The 19,137-nt window shown below is 37.4% G+C and overlaps 2 protein-coding genes across 6 annotated transcripts; both read right to left on the bottom strand.

The window, feature by feature from the left end:
* Positions 1 to 1,925: 1,925 nt before the first annotated feature.
* LOC122017766 (subtilisin-like protease SBT1.3) lies at positions 1,926 to 4,399 on the bottom strand. The gene has a single exon (XM_042575456.1). The coding sequence runs from the start codon at positions 4,387 to 4,389 to the stop codon at positions 2,077 to 2,079; it is 2,313 nt and encodes a 770-aa protein (XP_042431390.1). The 5' UTR covers positions 4,390 to 4,399; the 3' UTR covers positions 1,926 to 2,076.
* A 2,947-nt stretch (positions 4,400 to 7,346) lies between these two features.
* LOC122016066 lies at positions 7,347 to 17,925 on the bottom strand. 5 transcript variants are annotated; one of them, XM_042573228.1, is made up of 10 exons: positions 17,726 to 17,925; positions 15,319 to 15,470; positions 14,597 to 14,684; positions 13,011 to 13,269; positions 12,750 to 12,932; positions 12,391 to 12,444; positions 11,887 to 11,984; positions 10,690 to 10,812; positions 8,514 to 8,603; positions 7,347 to 7,656 (listed from the first exon to the last, which is right to left on the bottom strand). In XM_042573228.1, exons 1-10 carry the CDS (start codon positions 17,780 to 17,782, stop codon positions 7,549 to 7,551), a joined length of 1,212 nt encoding a protein of 403 aa, XP_042429162.1. In that variant the 5' UTR covers positions 17,783 to 17,925; the 3' UTR covers positions 7,347 to 7,548. The 5 variants fall into 5 exon arrangements, with proteins under 5 accessions (XP_042429162.1, XP_042429163.1, XP_042429164.1 ...); XM_042573229.1 differs by having other exon boundaries at positions 15,319 to 15,423; XM_042573230.1 differs by having other exon boundaries at positions 13,047 to 13,269; positions 15,319 to 15,423.
* Between the last annotated feature and the right edge of the window lie 1,212 nt (positions 17,926 to 19,137).

Raw genomic sequence — 19,137 nt, 5'->3', positions numbered from 1 at the left:
AAGAAAAATCAATTGAAGAACTTCTATATCTGCACCTTCTCCACCTTGTTGGCCTTGTTGAATTGGTCTGAGACGAAGCTCGAGACACTCGACTTTAGTGTTGGTTACTAATTAATTCTTAATTGAAAAAACTGACAATGATCTCTTGAAGTGAAGAGGTCTCTTGAAGACGAAGAACGTATTGGAAATTAAATTTGTTTTTTAGATATAAAAGTTGTTGATAAAATTTTGTGGAGATAGAATAGATATAAGGTGATAATCATGATAGGAACAAGAATTTCACGAAGATAAAATAATAATAATAATGTCATGATTATCTAAGTTTGATGTTTATCCAATAAATGTATAAATATGTATTTTTTTTCATAAATGAAACAAGTTGAGTTTTGTTTTATTCTCATTCTCTTCCACGTAGAGATTCTCCTCCTCTTCCATATTATTTTCTCCCATATTTTCTTTTATTTCTTCTCCAATAATTCTTTTTCTAACAGAACGAACTTCTTACTTGCATATTGTCAGAAGAACGATCACAAAATTAGAAAGCTTTCCATAATTCTACGAATCAAATCTCGTAGCTTTGAATGTTCTTCTCCCTCGGTGAAAATGAATCTCACACACTTCTCAATTTTTTTCACCATGTGAACCATCTTTGTAATGGGAATTATCCAAGAGGTAAAACGGACATTTTGTTCCAAAAGAAGTGAGCAACATGGGTATTGTATGTCTATCGTTCTCATTTTCTACATTTAGGCTCGCTTCCTCCTTTTCTCCCCTGGTTGAACTCGTGGTCATTATCGACAGCTCGGCAGGGATTGTCATCGGGGCTAAGATCGCAGTGCTATTGCTACTGTTGGATGCAGAGGTTGAGACACTACTAGTTTAGCAATAGTAACCTCAGACAGACTTGCCGTGGAGATCTTCAGGCGACGCCGGAGGTTGCGGTGTGGGAGCAGACAAAGACGACCACAAGGTGGAAGTGGAGGTGGAGGGCATCCCTAATATGGAGGAGCTCGTCGCCGCTGAGGCAGGTGTCGACTGTGCCCCAAGAATCAAGATCAAGTGCAAGGTATTGGAGATCAAGTAGTGGTAGAAGAGCTTCAGCTCTTCAGGTCGACAAAGAAATGGAGGAATCTTGGAAGATGATCATTGTTAGAGCTCGTCATCATAGTGGTGCTGTCCGTCGTTGCCGGTGGAGGAGTGTAGTGCGTTGCAGACTTGCAGTGGCTTCCCTTTTTCTTCTTCCTCGTCGTCGTAGTCGGCTTCGTGCTGTCCATTCCGTACACCCATTCACTCTCCCTTTCTCTCTCTGCCCGACCCATGCCAGCGATCCCTCCGTCTTCTCTTCCTCTCCAAAGTGTTCCCTTTCCTCTCTTCTTTCCCTAAGGATTCATTTCTCTTCCTTCTCCTTAATTTTCTTTTCCCTTCCCTTCCCTTCCCTCATGGTATCACCTATCTTCCTTGACTTTGACCAAACTTCCAGGCCCCCCATTATTTCACCGTATCAAATTTGATTAAAATTATTTAATTGATAAATTATTTTAAAACAGTTATAAAAGATATTACATAGTTCTATTTTAATCTTAAATTTTAAAATTTTAATACTATTATATCAAAACACTATTTATTAACTTGTTTAAAATTATTTAAATTTCATCCAAATTATTTTAAAATAATTATAAATAATTACTTAAATAACTGATACAATACTACAACAATTCTGTTAGTATTACACGATATAATTGCTAATTATAGCTGTTCTATGTCCTACAGTTCGTAGGAGCTAAAGGTATTCTCGAAATAGAGTGTCCTTTTTCAAAGATAGTGTCCATCTAATCTAATGATTTAATAAATCCTGACCACCTTTTTTTTCCATTTTTTTTCAAAATATTTTTCTAAAAATAAGGCAAGATTGAGCTCCCATACTGTTAAAAGCAAATGCTAATGCGTTTATTATGCTAAAAAAAGGTTCTGATTGATACAGATTCCAATCATTCTCCTGTTCCCTCTGCCGCTGGAAATGGATTCCTTTGCTCGATCATGGCTTCTTTTGCAGTGGATAGAAATCAGCTATCAAGATCACTGCAGCCAAATCAGCGCAATGGGACTTCGAACCTTATGGACGCCGTCGCTCCACGTCAAGGCTCCAAACTCCGGCGACGGCTGAGGAGAAGTGGTTCGGAAGCTGATCTTGAATGAAAGCTTCTGGTTGCGGCGCTGGAAACGCAGTGTCTCCGGCTCGACATTCACGTCGGCTCCTTTGAAGGCGGTCACCTTCGCGTTGTAAGTTGAAGTCGCAGGGCCGACGTTGGTCACCACTCTGCGGAGCGTGAGCGTGCCGGCCGGCCGTCGCCGGAACACCCCGGAGATCGCTGGGTAGTTCAGATCTCCGGCGGAGGAGAGAGCATGTCTGCATCTTCTGTCGGGCCGGTGCTTGTTGAAGACCCTGAGCTGAAGGGGGGTCAGATTCTGAGTGCAGAGGAACTCGAAGTAGTCGTCGGCGGTGATGTCGTAGACGAGGCCAGGGTCCACGGCTTTGGCCGGCTGTATATGGCCGGCGCCGTGGTCGTAGGAGGTGGACGGTTCGCCGGTGGAGGAGTCCTTCAGAGGGGCGTAGGTGTTGTCGTGGAGGTAGGCGGTGGTCATGAGGGCGGACTTGATGGCGGCGGGGCTCCACTCGGGGTGCTTGGCCTTGAGCAACGCCGCGACGCCGCCCACGTGCGGGCAAGACATCGAGGTCCCCGACAGGATGTTAAACCCGACGCGGCGGCGGTCGACGGCCAGGCTTGTGGGGCTGGCGACGCCGCTCCAGGCGGCGAGGATGTTCACGCCGGGAGCCACCATGTCCGGCTTCAGCACCTCGAGGGTGAGGATGTTGGGTCCGCGGGACGAGAAGGCCGCCACCACCGGAGACGGCCGGATGCCTACCTTGGTCCCCTGGAAGGTGAGGGAGGCAGTGGGACGAGCGGCAGTCCTGATGTAGTTCTTGATCGCTTCCCCTGTTTTCTGTCCCACGGCGACGGCGGGCAGGAGATGGCTGTCGGCGATGAGCTCCTCGCCATTGACGACGGTGTTGGCCAGGATCATGCCGACGCCGCCGGCGTCCTTAACCACCTGTCCCTTCTGCACTCGGGGACTGACGCCTCTGTGGCAGAGTACGATCTTGCCGGCGACGACGAGGGGATCTAATGAGCCCTCGATGCAGAGCGATCTCGAGTCGAGACTGCTCGAGTTGCCGCCGCCCAAGAAAACGAGCGGATACGTTAGTGACGGCGAAAGATTTTGCCGACGGCCGTAGAGGGATACGCCGGAGAATTCGACTCCACTGCCAAGCTTGACGCTCGCCGGGAAGTCCCGATCCATGGTGCTGGCCCCGACGGTGGCGATCCAGGGCGAGACGTTGGTGAGGCTGATGGGTTCCGGGCCGGCATTGCCGGCGGAGCAGGCGACGAACACGCCCTTCTCCATCGCGCCGAAGGCGGCGATAGAGAGGCTGTCGCGTTGGTACCCGGAGACACCGCCGCCGAGGGAGATGGAGAGCACGTCCACCCCGTCGGCCACCGCTCGGTCGACGGCGGCCAAGATGTCGGAGCTGAAGCACCCGCCGCTCCAGCAGACCTTGTAGACCGCCACGCGCGCGCGCGGCGCCATGCCTCGCGCGGTGCCCTGGGCGTAGCCGAACAGGCTGGCTCCCGGCACGGAGGATCCAGCGACGGTGGCGGCGGTGTGGGTCCCGTGCCCGTCTTGGTCCCGCGGCGACTTGAACTCGGCCTTCTCATCGATGGAGCCGGCGGAGGCCTCGTATCCCTGGTAGAACACCCGCGCGCCGACGATCTTCTTGTTGCAGTGGCTCCGCGTGAAGTTGCCGCCCACCTCGCACGCGCCCTTCCACCTCGCCGGCACGGGCGGCAGCGCCGCGTCGGCGAAGCTGGGGTTCTCGGGCCAAATCCCGGTGTCGAGCACCCCGACGACGACGTCGTGGTCGGCGAGGCCCGACGACCAAACTCCATTACTGATGACCTCCGGGCCAATTCCGAGGAACTCCGGACTCCGTGTGGTGTGGAGATCGTAGACCGTCTCAGGGAGGACGGCGAGCACGCCGGGGACGCGACCCAGCAGCTCCGCTTCGGACTCGCCCAGCGTGGCGGCGAAGCCGTGGAAGGCGGTGTCGTAGCTGTAGACGATCCTATTACCGTCGGGTTCATCCAGCGTGGAGGCAGTGACGGAGTTGATGGCGGAGGCGTACCATTCGAAGTGGGTGGCAAAGGCGCGGGGCTTGTGGGATCCGGCGACGTGGACGATGTAGGTGCTGCGAGGCGGCGGGGAGGAGGAGCAGGGAGAGAGGGCGAGGAGGAAGGAGAGGAGGCAGGCAAGTCCAGCAGCAGCTGCCATGAGAAGGGAGTGGAGTGAAGAGTGGTGGTGAGTGTGGTGTTTAAGTAAAGGAGCAGAGTCGTCGTGGGTGGGGTTGGATATGGCAGGGCGTAATGAAGACAGTTGGTGACGGTCGATGTGGCGAATTGAAGCTCATTAAGTAGGGAATTTATTTGGCCGCCCAGGGCACACACCCATATCGATCCAATTGTTCAGAATTCTGACGGGTAGAAAGTTAACGCGTGTCCAATCGATTTAATTAGTAAATGAGCATCCTGTTACGGGGTAAACGAATCAACCGCTTGCAAACTGTTGAGGCCTCGATTAAAACAAAAAAAATTCGTTTGAATTTATTCGATTAAGTTGATCAATAACTAATAGATTAATTTTAAACTCGAAAATATTATTAAGTCGAGCACAGCTTAATAATAAATAATATTATTTAGAGATTTATGAGCATAATTAGTAAGAAGCTCACGGACTTATTCATTAAATAATTAATTTATCTTTATATATATATATAATATTATTAATTATTATATCTAATTATGTTACATGAGCTTCAACTAAGCTCATTTGATTTTTAAACAATTTTTTTTTTTTGGAATCGAGTACCAGCCAATCATAAGTCATTTTATTTTATTATGAACTAAGCTCAACTTAAAAACTAAAACTTGAATCAAATTCGAATTAAGCTCGATCTGAGTTCGAGCTTTTTACTGTTTAATTCAGACTGATTCAATTACACCCCGATACATGAGCATAATCTAGGTGTAGAAGTGAAATCAAAAATTAATTTTTTAAAATATAATTAAACCAACTTCTCAATAAAAAATCAAAGTGCTCAGAATTCGGACAAGTAGAAAGTTAACGCGTGTCCAATCTATTTAATTAGTAAATTGATAATCTTGTTACGGGGTAAACGAATGAAGCCCCCCTCAAACTATTTAGGGCTCGATTAAAAAAAAATTATTTAAATTCTTTCGATTAAGTTAACCAACAGAGGTCGAGTCTAATTTCAAACACGAAAATATTATCAAGCCGAGCATGAATTTAACAGTATTTAATTTGTGAACTCATGAACATATTCATTTAGAGGTTCATGAATATAATTATTAAGATACCCACGAACTTATTCATTAAGCAATTGATTTATCTTTTATATATATATATATATATATATATATATAATATTATTATTAATTATTATATCTAATTATCTTAAACGAGTTCGAACTACAGTAGGGATCCTTTGCTCCCCAAATTACGGACCAGATGATGGTCCACTGATGTGGACCCCTGATTTAGATAGACCCTACCTATTTAAAGATGTGATCCATCCAAATCAAGGGTCCTCATGTAATGGACCATCCTCTGATCCGTAATTTACAGACAAGAGGATCTGCTCTCTTCGAACTAAGCTCATTTGATTTTTAAACAAACTTTTTTAGAATTGAGTTCAAGTTAAACTTAAGCTATTTTATTTTATTATGAACTAAGTTCAAATTTAAGAACTAAAGCTTAATCAAATTCCAACTCAATCTCAGATCAATTCAATTACAGCCTAATACATAAACATAACCTACGTGTAGAGGTGAAATCAAAAATTATTTTTTTAAAATCTAATCAAACAAACTTTTCAATAAAAAAATCAAATAAATCAAACTTTCAATTGAAAGTTAAATCGAACATTCAAAAAATAATCTATTGCCCTCGAGATAATAGTGTAATGGTTAAATCTTTCGATAAATAATCAAAAGATTTTTGATTCGAAACTCAACTATGGTATACTACAAATAATCAAAAGATCTAAGATTTGAAACTCAATTATGGTATATTACAAGAAATTTTTCCTCCAGTAAAAAATAGGCGTAAGAATATTGACTATCTAAATAGGTCTACATTAACACTTCTTAATTTATCTTAATTGTCAGTCAAAAACTTAATTATCTAGATGGATCTACATTAGTAATTCCTAATGTATCTTAGTTGTCGGTCAAAAATTTTCGTGAAATCAGATCAATCATTTTTAAATTAATCAATCATTTTTAAATTAATCAATTTAAAGAGCTAGATACCTAGATTAAAAAAAATTATTATATGTTAAGTTTAACTGTCATTGATGATTTCAATCGAATGATGAAAATCATTAATCGAATTGATTGCTATAGTAATCGACAGTATATAATACAATAATGGCTCCTAAAATAAAATCGAGTTGATAACATGTCCTAGATTTGTAGGACCATTGAGACAAGGTCAACATAAAATCTTAAAAAAAAAAGTAAATAACACAATAGTACTATTGTTATTTTCAATCTAATTGAATTAACTAAACTCAAATTTTTAAAATTAAGACCTAGATTTAATCAAAATAATTAATATTTTAATAAAAAAATCAAAATTTTAAATCAAACTAAATTTTTAATTTTGATAAATTAATTCGATTTAACTTCCAAAACCCTAAACAAAACTCTAATAGTCCATCAATATTTATGACTTTTGGAGACTCAGTATTAAAAAAGCAATAATGTTAATTAACTAACCATAATTTTGGGTCGACCCATTTTTGCATAACATAATGTTGGTCAACCAATAATTAAAATTGGGTCCACCCACCTTCAATGAAGGTAGATGCTTTTCTCAATTTAGTTCATCATCCAAAAGCTTTAGTCCCACACTAATCCTAAAGATAATCTTTCAAAAGCTTTCAAGACCTAAGATAAAACTCTTAAATTAACAAAGCCAAGATTAAAATTGATCCATTAATCTTTGTGTCCCATCTCCAAACTTGATAAACATCAGCAAGCTAAATAACGTTATCAAACCACCATGATCAAACCTAACAAGAAGCAAAGAAATCATTATACCAACATAAACCACTTTCACTGCTACAGGCATTATAATGAGGATGTTCCAATAATAAGATCTATCTAATTATCAAAAACTTTGGAAAGGAAGAAAATTCAGGGAGATCATATCCATCAAGATAATTATCTAACTTGACTGCTTTATCTTTCAAGAACCAACAAATGCTCTAGCGAAAAACTTATTGTTGGTTTTGACACCAGAAACTTAGTAATACAGCGATTCATTTTAAAATTATCTTGCATAATTTAATACTAGCTCAGGCTGTTACAAAAGAAAGTGAAACAGAAGTGTGCTCAACCTCATAAAACTTCATTCTGATGGAGTATGGTCTTTGATAACAGATGCCAAATTTGAGGTTTCCACTTCATTTTTCAACCGGAGAAGATACGTACGAGCAACAACGCCCTTTGCACCACCCTGGATAAACATAACGAACATCAGTGATTAGTCACAATATACCTTGATGTGCAAAGAACTAACGAAACTGACTTTCTAGATAATGGGACAATTCTCCAGGAATATTGCCTAGGCCAATCTGTTGAACATGCATACTTTCATACCATTAATATTTCAAGTTAGACAAATTGAATATGCTCCTATTCTTAGTACCATGTAACAAAGTCAGTTCATGAAACATGTTCAAACGCTATGCTTGGAAAGGAAGCTCACATTTACTGAGGACTACAATACAGTTGCCTCTCACACCTTAAATGAATTGATGGTTCCTTAGTTCTTATCATGTCAACCGAGTAGGAAAGAGTATTTTAGCGACTGTTGGGTTGGGTAGGTTGAGATGAAACCACTAGGAAGCCAATAATGTATAGGTTAATCCATTTGCTGTGGAGTTGGAATTGATCAGACTCAGCTGTTTTTGAGTTCGTGGACAGCTCTCCCAATGGTCATTCTTAAGGCTAGGGAGTTCAGTGCACTAAGCTCAGTGTCTTGAAAAATAAGATACAAAGAAAATAGGAAAACAAATATACATTGCCTAATCTGGTTTAAATCCAATAAGCACAAACAACCACCTCCAATAGGCAAAATTATCTCCTTTTTTTTTAGCTTTCTCAACCATTCGTGAGCAATTCCCACATTAGTTTTTGATAGAGATTTTAAAATCTAAAATGTTTGTCCACCGAAGTTAGTTGTTCAATAAACTGTAATTTTTAAAATATTATTTAAGGACATAACATTTGTTCATAGCAAACGAATCAGCAAGCTCCAGCCAGCTAAGGCAAGGACTAGAATAAATTATGAAGTCAGTTTTGTGAGTTTACCGTTGTATGAAAAACTGAAGCAATGGTATTCTTTTGAATGTTCATCTTTATCCCAGAATATATCAACGCATTGAGTAAAATTTTTCCCACCTGCAATGAAAAATAGAGGAAAGCCCAATTTAAGCTCTAAAAAGAAAACCTATAAAAGAAAGTCATCGATCAACAAAACAACAAAAAAATGCAGTCTAAACGATCATAATGAATAAACATAAAACTCAGCATACTGTTCCATATAAAAGTTATAACAACATATCAATTATCAAATTGTATTTTTCTCATAGGTTCTGCAGTAAGCCAGTAATGATTCATCAAAAGCATTACTATATAACCTCTCCTAGAACACATTAAAACCTTCAGGTAGTTATCTTCCTAGTTCAATCCAACATGGAAATAAGTTATGACTCAATACGCTACAATCTATTTATATATGGAAGCAATCCAATTGTGATGTAGCACATTGGCTGGACAAACAAACAAACCTCACTAGGGGGAAAACTCTCACAAAGAGAAACAAATAGAAATTCTTGATTGAAGATGAAAAATAGATCTGAACTTCTATTGTAGAGCCAATCCTAATGAAAACTAGAAAATAAATAATCAAATTGGCAAATGCACTAGACCAAAATTAGAAATATAATTATCCACTAATTAATTGCCAAAAGAAAAAATTTACCAAAAAAGTCAACAATTTCAGATTTAGAATTTAATTGGACTCAAATTATTCTTTAATTTGTTTTCTTTTATGCATTAAAATGCATTCATGTAATCTAGCATCTCAATCTATGTGAGACAAAGTTAATGTGATAGAAAGAAATTCAGAATGCAACCAATAAGACAAACCATAATGTACTGCATGCCTATCTATTCAATAAAACAAACAGAAAGATGAACAAGTCATGGTTGCTACAACTGCAATATTTTCTCACAGTGAATGATATGGAAACAACCTAACTCAACCATTATCGTAAAAGGTTAAATTAATGTGGAGACATTCAGGTCCACTAGACTGTGGCATCAAAAATTTATTATCTAGGAGTTGGTTGAGTAACAATGACAATTCTAAGGGTAGAATATACTAAAGAAGCAATTAATTTGAAGAAAGCATTTTGCAGGAACTGTTGTGGTCTCTTTGATCTTCACTGGAGGTTAGGATAAGGAGTGATTCAAATAATAAAAACTCCATACATATTTTGATGCCAAGCTTCTAAAGGTCATTGGACACCTTTCAGCATAATACTACAAAAGCCGATATTTATTGAAAATACCTAATGAGCATGGATGAGGTGGACGATTCCCATCAATTTTTTAATCATTAAGTTTGCCTAGATGAAAGGGCTAGTAATTCCTCACTATTTCATCAAATTAACATACTTTTCTGCGCAGGCAAGGAGTTTCTCTCTAGTAGGAAGAACAAAATGGAAAAAAGAAATCCATTTGTTTCCTGGAAACAGAAAAAAAGAATTAAAGGCAAGGTCCATTTTATATAACTACTGCTTTGAAAAACTGAATTCTTGTAGGAGGGATAGATTATATTGATGCTACTTCAGCGAATGTGCATACTATACCATAGATATAACTAAACCTAAAACCTTAGACCTACACATTCAATGTGGGATTAAACCAACTATGTATGACATAATACCTATTAGACACTCTAAGTAGAAATATGGATGCTATCTTTGACAAAGACAGTAGTACAGAGAGATTTCAGGAACAAGTGTCTCAATTGGCTTCTCCTTGGTGCATGCAACATGTGACAAACTGAAGAACTTAGCGAAGAAAATCACTCAGTGAGGCTTAAAGATTACTGAAAGGATGAGATGACCACACAAGAGATGAGTCTCTCGACTGGGCTCCTCCATACACATACAACAGGAAGAGTCCATTTTTCAAACTGCCTACCCTTTTGGTTTTCACCTTTTCGTTATACATAGTGCAACTAGGTTCAAACCTTCTAATCACTACTAAAGTTGATGTCTCTTTCCTAATATCTAGTTTTTCTTGGCAACATAAAAAATAGAACATTTCATTTCTGACTCTTCATGCTCATTTCAGATGACAAATTGAACCATCATTCTTCACTTGCAAAAGCTGCAATGCATATTCATTGACATACAAGAGCATACCAACCAAAAATATGTCTCCCTACAAAAGCATTAACAATGCAATGTCATACATCATTTCGGATGATAATGGTTGGCTTGGAATCTTTTGTAGCTTTCTTTTCGCCTTCTTTGCACTTAATGGAAAGATGACCCAGACCCATATCTTTCCATCCTTTGTCATCAGGATTATCCGGCTGTATTTTTTTTCATATAGAGATACTTAAAAATTGAATGCAGAAATCAAAACAATAGTATTAAGCATATCCCTACAGAATCAGAAAACAAGATTAGATGAAAATCAAAGTGTAGTTTGATATACATGCAAGCTCCATCAACACAGCTCCTGCCATTCCAGTGTGGGGTTATGATCATAAAATCATAGTAACTTTATAGTTCAAGAATGATGGGCAGTAATTATACAATGTATACTCAACATGAAATATCTAAATCGCCTGTCTAATTCTAATTATATGGCCTTACAAACAACTCAATGGTAGGAAAGATGGATGTAATTTACCCCCAACACATGGGATGCATAAAAACTGTTTCCAGTCATAGTGATAATTGCAATGAGCTACGAACAAAATAAGCAATGAACAAGTACATGATGTTTATTTGGTTACTTATTAGGTGGCTAGTTGGAAATTCTCTTTCCTCATGTTTTCGATCTACTGAATAGCGGGTTTAACCAAAAATTGACCTTGAGTGAAGTCTGCTTCGACCTTGAAATCAATTATGATGTTTGTGGATCACACAATATGATACAAGATAGTCAAACATAGACAATACTCAATATGATGTATTTACTTTTTTATTGATCCTTAGATGTTTTTAACCAATATTGCTGGAACTGATCAGATAAACCACACTTGCAAATAGTCAAATTGTTTAATTCACCAACTACTTTAAGGTTTATATTTCAACAAATTGGTGATGATCACTCTGTCTCCATTCATTATACTCTTTTTTGTTTTGCTTGACATCTAATGATAAATATAGCACAACAACCATAGACAAAAGGTTTTAGAGGCAAATTATGTTGGAAGGTAATGCAGTAATACAAATATTTCTATTTTCTGAAAATTCAGTGGTGGCAATCAGACAAACTATATAATAATGCACATGGATACAAACTACATGAAATACAAGTTTATAACATTAACTACTATGCTAAAGAAACTTAGATGACAGTAACTGTAGCATTTTAGCTAATGGAGCAAAACAATATGAAAAGTCATAACAAAAGAAGTTGCTTCATAAGCAGATACCTTCACGTACAGCTTGCATTTGACTTCATGGACAACAACTATTCCTTTCTCTTCAGTTCTCTCCAAAGACGGGCTACTTGGCTTCTCCAGATCATCTTCTGTTGTTTACAGAAAATATATATATATATAGAATCCTGAATATTTTATGTGTATTTGCTGCATAAAGCCACATATGCTAATAATTGAGCCTTGCACTTTATTGTTAGAACAGAATCCTGACAAATGCTGGAACCATGAACTTGACTTATATTCAAATAGCAATTGAAAGAGATTTGTTTGGTAATGTACAGTCACAAGGTAGCATTCTAGAAGAGTGGCTTGAATATTGAAGATTATGATGCAGTCACATAAATTCTTAATCACAAATTAATAACCGACCACCCATGCTACCTACCATCCCTACTGACCAAGTCTAATTTTGTAGTCAAACTACAACAATACATTTAGAAAAGATAACTTGAGTGCTATCAGAATCATTATAAACTAGAGACCTTCCCACCCTACCTTCATCTGCATCACCTGAAACTTCAGCTTTCGTAGCATTCTCACTTTGAGCTCCTAAATAAAACAAGGAAAACACAAGGATTGATCATAAAAATTAGAAAAAAACATTTACAGTAACTTCAGTAAAAGTATTTGCTAGTCTCAACTATCAAGAGAAAGGAAACATCTCTGTGACTATAACACCTAAACATACACTTGACTTCTGACAATTTCCTTTGATGCGTTTGATTTGGCTGATTGTTATCTTTACAATGAATTTATGCATAATTATGATGTTTTATAAATATCAGACATAAATGCTCAACCAATTTGGTGATTTGAGTAACAATATTCTAGAAGTTAACAGAATTAACCATTACCAGAGAAAACTGGTGTTTGACTGAAAGAGAAAAGACCAGTGCTCTGCAAGCTGGGATTTTGAAAGCTTGGAAAGGTAGGCAGTGTCGCAGGCTTTTCAACCCCATTGGTCGTTAGCAATGGAAATGCTGTTGTCTTGTTTTCCGACAGATTGGCCAAGGTGTTCTTCTGGTTATTGCTAGAACCTGTGAATCCATTGAGATTGTGTGATTGGACAGCTTGAATTATGACAAAATCCCTTCATAACCATAACAAAAACCAACCAGAAAAACTTGGCATTTGGGTGAAAGAAAATAAACCAGAATTCTGAGTGGGCTTCTGCAAAGTGGAGAAGCTAGTTATGGGATTTATGAGTTGCTGCTTTGTAAACCCATTACTTGTTTCTGATTGTATCATCTCTGTATTACTATAGCCAGATGTGGTCACCAAGTTTTTCTGATCAGTTGTTGATCTTGCAATTCGCAAATTTCTTTCCATTGCAGATTTTGCCCTAAGCCAATCCACAACATCCTTGAATTCCCCCTGTAAAAGAGTACAGAAGTTAAAAGTACTTGATTGGGAGTTGATTCCATAAAATAACACTGCAGCATTACATTACAGCATCGTTAAGCATGCTATCAATTATTAACAACGAGATTTTTGGATCTAGGAGTTCATCCCATCTGTCAAACTGAGGACAAATTGCCGCAGCAATAAGATATTTATGGAGAAGATTGCATGGGAAACAGAAAAGTGTTGGCATTCCAAACTCCATGGGTAAATACAGGGTCCTGTAAGATTTTTCATCTGCGCATCCAAGGTGGTGTAACAACTTAGCAAATAGTCACCTTGAAACTGAGCTCAAGCTGAAGATGATTTTATATACTTATACCAAGTTCCAGTGGGAATTTTATACCTAATCTTGGATTTGAAACATACTTAAAGTTTGATCACTTGTCACTCAAACGAGAGATCACTTATCACATGCAAAAATAGAAACCAACAATCTTCTGAAACTATGTCTATCCTTAAAATAATAAAAAAACAATATTGACAGTGGGAATAGAATGCATATTGAAAGAGCCTATACTAACAGATCTAAAGAAATTCTTGTCCAATGTCCACAGGCCCTACAATGCCAGCATGAATAATGTAATTCAATGATGAAATTATTAACCCACCTAATACAGTTATGTGAGCAACCTCATCATATGAATAAGTTTTATCCACGTTATTTAATTGAGAAACAGTGCAGTTAACATCTGTGAAGTGAAAACTGAAAAGTGTCAATTGGTAAGATTGAAATTCATGATGAACCTCATCATTGCACATGGCATGACATCATGATTTTTACACAATATGCATTATTAAATTTTAAATAATAGAAATATCAGAACATTTAGATATTACTGTCATCTCATAACAACAAACCGTAACTTAATTTCATATTGAACATTGTATCACTCCACATGCTTCTTTCTCAAGTGATAGTATCATAGTAAGTTAAAGCATGATGGAAAAACAGCAATAAATAATAATGAAATAGCGAAAGATTCCTGATTTCCAATATGGTTATCAATCAGATAACGAACAATGTAAATATAATTTCCTAGAATAGCCTCAATAGATTCATTTGCTCAACTAACATTATATGAGCCACAAGTAGCACACATGGTATAATGATGAGAATACACAAGTGCCAATGGAGTCTATGCATGATGTTGATAATACAGAAAAATTTGCTGCCCAATAACATAGCATCACAGAACAGAAAAAAAGTCATAATGGTATATGTGTGCTAAAGAAAATGTGGATAATTCTAAATCTGCAAGTTACAGAGAACTCAAAAGCAAGACGATATTTGACCTACCTTTATAGAAGACGCATGAGAGAGATAGTCGTTAACACCATCTTCCCAAAGCTCATCTGGATGCTTTTCTAATTGTGACTGCACCCAGCTGTTTAAGTAAACATACAAAATCAACTAGATTCAACAAGAAAGCTACAAAAATAAGAGTCAACATAGAAGTAATGAACAACCTAAAAAACTAAGGTAAGATCATAATGAGTTAAAGAATCAAGATGATCATCTATTAATCTATGACCAAATTCCTGTGAAACTAGAAATCACATCTTTGAGTGACTAGCCATAAAAGTAGACAACAAATAAATGTTCAGCGGCTTCAGAACAAATACTTTTAGGTGTCACTATGTAGAACCACATTAAGCATTATAATTACCAGGAGTGTGAGATTCTCTATCTCTTGTTTGGCATGATCAGCAAGTCAGAAATTATCAGCTAACTCGACATACCATTGGTTTTGATGACCAAAAGGAACAATATAGAAAAGGAGATAACTGGAAACCCCTAATATGCCATGAAAAAATTGATAACCCTAGTATACCAAACTAAGGCAAAAACAAAACATAGTTCTTTTGTGTACAATGATTCACAAACCTGTGTCAAAAGAAATACATCCATGAAATTTATACTCATAGTCATGCTAGATACAACATGGAGCATCTGTAATCAGAGATACACATGCTTTAAAAGTGAATAAGCAAACTAAAATGAAGACTAAAGAAAACAACCTTACAAACTGGGAATTAAGAGCCCTCACTTGCCGTTGAGCTGATTCCGCACGCTGTGGATGTAATGGTGGGCCCGCCATCAAAGGCTGATGGGAAGACTCCACCCTGTCAACATGAAAAGAGGGTCCATCCATTACTCTTTTACTCTCTGGCTGCATCAATTTGAAAATGGGGGAAAACATTACACAGGCCTGAACAGTGCAAATTAGAATAACAGAAGCACAATATTCCTCTTCTGTCCTATTCTTGTTGCATATACAACTCATCATAGATTTCAGATACATGATCAAGATAAATAGTGTCTCAGCCAACAATCTCACGGGATTGCATGCCTCAATTAGCAATCTAGTCATACATAATAGAATATTTGGAGAGCCAAAAAAAACATTGACTGAATAACAAAAGCAATGAAATAGAGACCTCTTCTGATAAGCCAAAAATATGGTCTAATAAGTCAGAAAGAATAAATAAGTAAGCTAGATTGATTTTCTCTTTGAAATTCTCTTTTTTGCATTGCAAACTCTTGTTGCGCAATATCAGGTGGCACAGTAGTATATTTGCCTCTTGGCAATAATATTTGCTTAATGTATTATTGAACACTATGGAAAATTGACAAACTACGTAATTTAATAAGGAAACTATATGTAATATGCAACCCATCCAAGAGATGCAATCTCCAAAATTTTGTGACTACATGATAATTCTTGTTAAACACAAAGGAACAATGTCTAAAGGGAAATCACAGAAGATTTGAGATCAATTCTAATTTTCATGTGCCAACTTATTGTTTTACAAAGAATATTGAAAGTCAAGGCATACAAGAAACAAATTAGCATTTCCAAGCAATTAGAATAGTTTTGAGCAGTTCACAACCTACCTATAAAAATATGAATGACAAATTGACATGTTAACAAAAATTTAACATGTACCCTGAATCTCTCACATTGCTTGTGTCCACTCCAGACAAAAGTAGTGAAGAATCAAACACATCAAATAGTGATATAAGAAACCTTACTGTGAAGAGGATCTTCGGTATGGGAATGCATATGATATCCCCACTTCAGTCTGAATATTTTGTGGGATAACTATGCTCAAAGTAATATCAGCTACTCACAAATTAACTTAGAAATTAGGATAATCTAGCATAAAAATGACTTAAAAGTAACCACATATTATCAGGCTAAGAAAAGTTCTAGCAATCATGCAAATTGAGATCAGTGAGCCCCCTGTCAAAGTGGCTACCTATCAGAGTGTTTTGATGTTTGTCTCAAGAATACTCAGATGGCAAATTATTTGGAAAATTCAAATGTTCCTTGCCGGCTACCAATAAATCTATGTTGGGCTAAAGTTCCTTGCAAGTTGTAATATCAAGTGGGGCATGATGTGAATATACCTGCTAGGTGGAAACCTTGCACGGCTATCAAAACGAAGTTGCTACACTCCATGTGGTCAATAATGTTTAACTCACTTGATGTTTCCCATCAAGTTGTACATCCCTTTCCTTTTAGTTCAATTAATAAACAATCAGGAAACACATCGTATTTACTATAGTAAAATATGCAAACATAGTAAGAAACCACATCACATTTGCTATAGAAAAAATACGTGACCACACTTGTAAAACTTAAACTAAAATATTAAAGAACAATAAAACCTCATTGTTAGCCACGCAAACTGAACAAAGCAACAAAAAATCAGAAAACAATACAAGACAAATGCAAATGCAAATATGATATTTTAGTTACACTAGATACTCAAATTTCTAACTTCATACGGTCTTCAAGGAACTCAAAGCCAAGTTGTTTTGTTCAATTTGTCTTGACTGACATATTTCTACGTGGCTTATGATTAAGATGAAGTCCAAATAGTTCTCATCTACTTTTGCACATTGTGCTACTTGGCTTAGGATTCAGATGAAGTTCCAAATGGTGTTCTAACAGGTTTTGCAGAATTTTTTCTCTTAGAAAAGTCCATGCAACAGAAGATGGCATCTGATGGAAAATAGTTGATATAAGGGCATCCCTCAAGAGTCACTTGCCTTCATACTCAAACTAACGAGTTTTATCTCAAGTCGAGTTTCGTGAACTTACATTTCTCTCTTCTCATACGAATCTCTCATTCCTTTCTAACTTAATTCCTTACTACATCTCTCTCACCAAAGTTTTTCTTTTTTATTTTTGAAATCTACGCTCCTCCCTAGAAACATGTCCAATAATTCCTAGGTGCCACATCCCATTAGTTCAGTTCCCACTGCGAGGAACCCTAACCAGGCAACCGGCTAGAACTGCAACAAAGTTGCGCCAATCAAATCTTACAGTCCTTGATGAGGAATAAATAGAACATCGGTAGCTGAACGCCAAACTCGAGCTCAAGAGGCTGCGAGGATGAGGGACGAAGATAAACGTACGGCAGCATCGGCAGCGAAATCGGAGGCAAAGGCGACGCGCTTGGCTCCCCTTTTCATTGCTACGGGAGAGAGCGAAAGCGGATCTGGGTGATTCGAAATTAATCACGCTGGCGGCGGCTCTGGAACAGGAACCGGAAGCGGCGGCCGCCGACAGAATCGCCTGGTCTACGATTCAAAAGGGAGGAATGAATGAGAGAGGAACGCAGAGGGTAGAAGCGGGGACGGCCGATTTATTAGAGAAAGGATCCGACCCGATAAGAAAATGGTAAATTATCAAATTGCACCCCCAAAATTAAGAATTTTCCATTGGGCGTGTCTAATTCCAAATTTCCTAAAGGGCACCTTTCCTCTCATTTTTTTCCATTTAGATACCTTAATATTTGTAATATTGTAAACAATAGTTTTTTTTATTTCAAATTTTATGAGCAAAAGTTAGAAGAGCACCCCTATTTTTTGAAATCATCAAAAGATGACTCACTTTGATTTTTATCAAAGGGATATCATACTCCACCAATAACTCATGTATAATTATTCAATTATCATCCAGTATATTGTTCTCGTTATTATTTTATATTCAACAGAGTTGTTATCATACGGTAAGAGTTCGAATTTCGATAAAGCTGAGAAAAAAAACCCTTCCGTATTGGTTAACTATAACTTTTTAATTTACCTCTTCACATATAATTGTGGGATCGGCTATGTGAGGATGACCATGTGACAGATTCTACCTTTTGCTATCATTGTTATTATCTTCTACTTATATTTTCTGTATAAATATAAAACTGGGACACATTGTAGTAATTACGAAATCATAGTAATTGTAAAACAGTTATAGCTGTTACGGTTTCGTAACTGCTACAATACATATTTAACATATTCAAAAATATTTATATTGTATAAACTATAAAACCATAGTTGCTATAATACATGTTCAACATTATTAGTATACTATTCACATTGTAACAACTACGATTCTCATAATTACTACAACATATATTTGACCTTCTCATAATTACTACAACATATATTTGACCTGCTTAGAAAGATAATTATAAATGAATTGTTTATGGGATGAAATATCTTTGATTAAAAAAATCATCAAAGTGGGATGCCTTTTTAATAATTTGAAAAAAATGGGATGCCATTTTCATGTTGGCCGATTTTATTAAAGTCCTAAACACTGTGCACATAAGATACTATTGAATTGAATTAAATTGTTTTAAGCTAATACTAATACATACATGGAATTTTAATTAGACAAGTTATACATATTGAAATAAATTTTATCTTTATTTTATTATTATTAATTATTTATTTTAAAATTTACTCTTCCTCATTTAATGTATATATATATATATATATATATATATATATATATATATATATATATATATATATATATATATATATAT

The sequence above is a fragment of the Zingiber officinale genome, chromosome 8B (assembly GCF_018446385.1).
Source record: "Zingiber officinale cultivar Zhangliang chromosome 8B, Zo_v1.1, whole genome shotgun sequence".
Classification (NCBI taxonomy): domain Eukaryota; kingdom Viridiplantae; phylum Streptophyta; class Magnoliopsida; order Zingiberales; family Zingiberaceae; genus Zingiber; species Zingiber officinale.
Note: the sequence above shows the minus strand (reverse complement) of the source record. Positions and strands in the feature narration are given on the sequence as shown.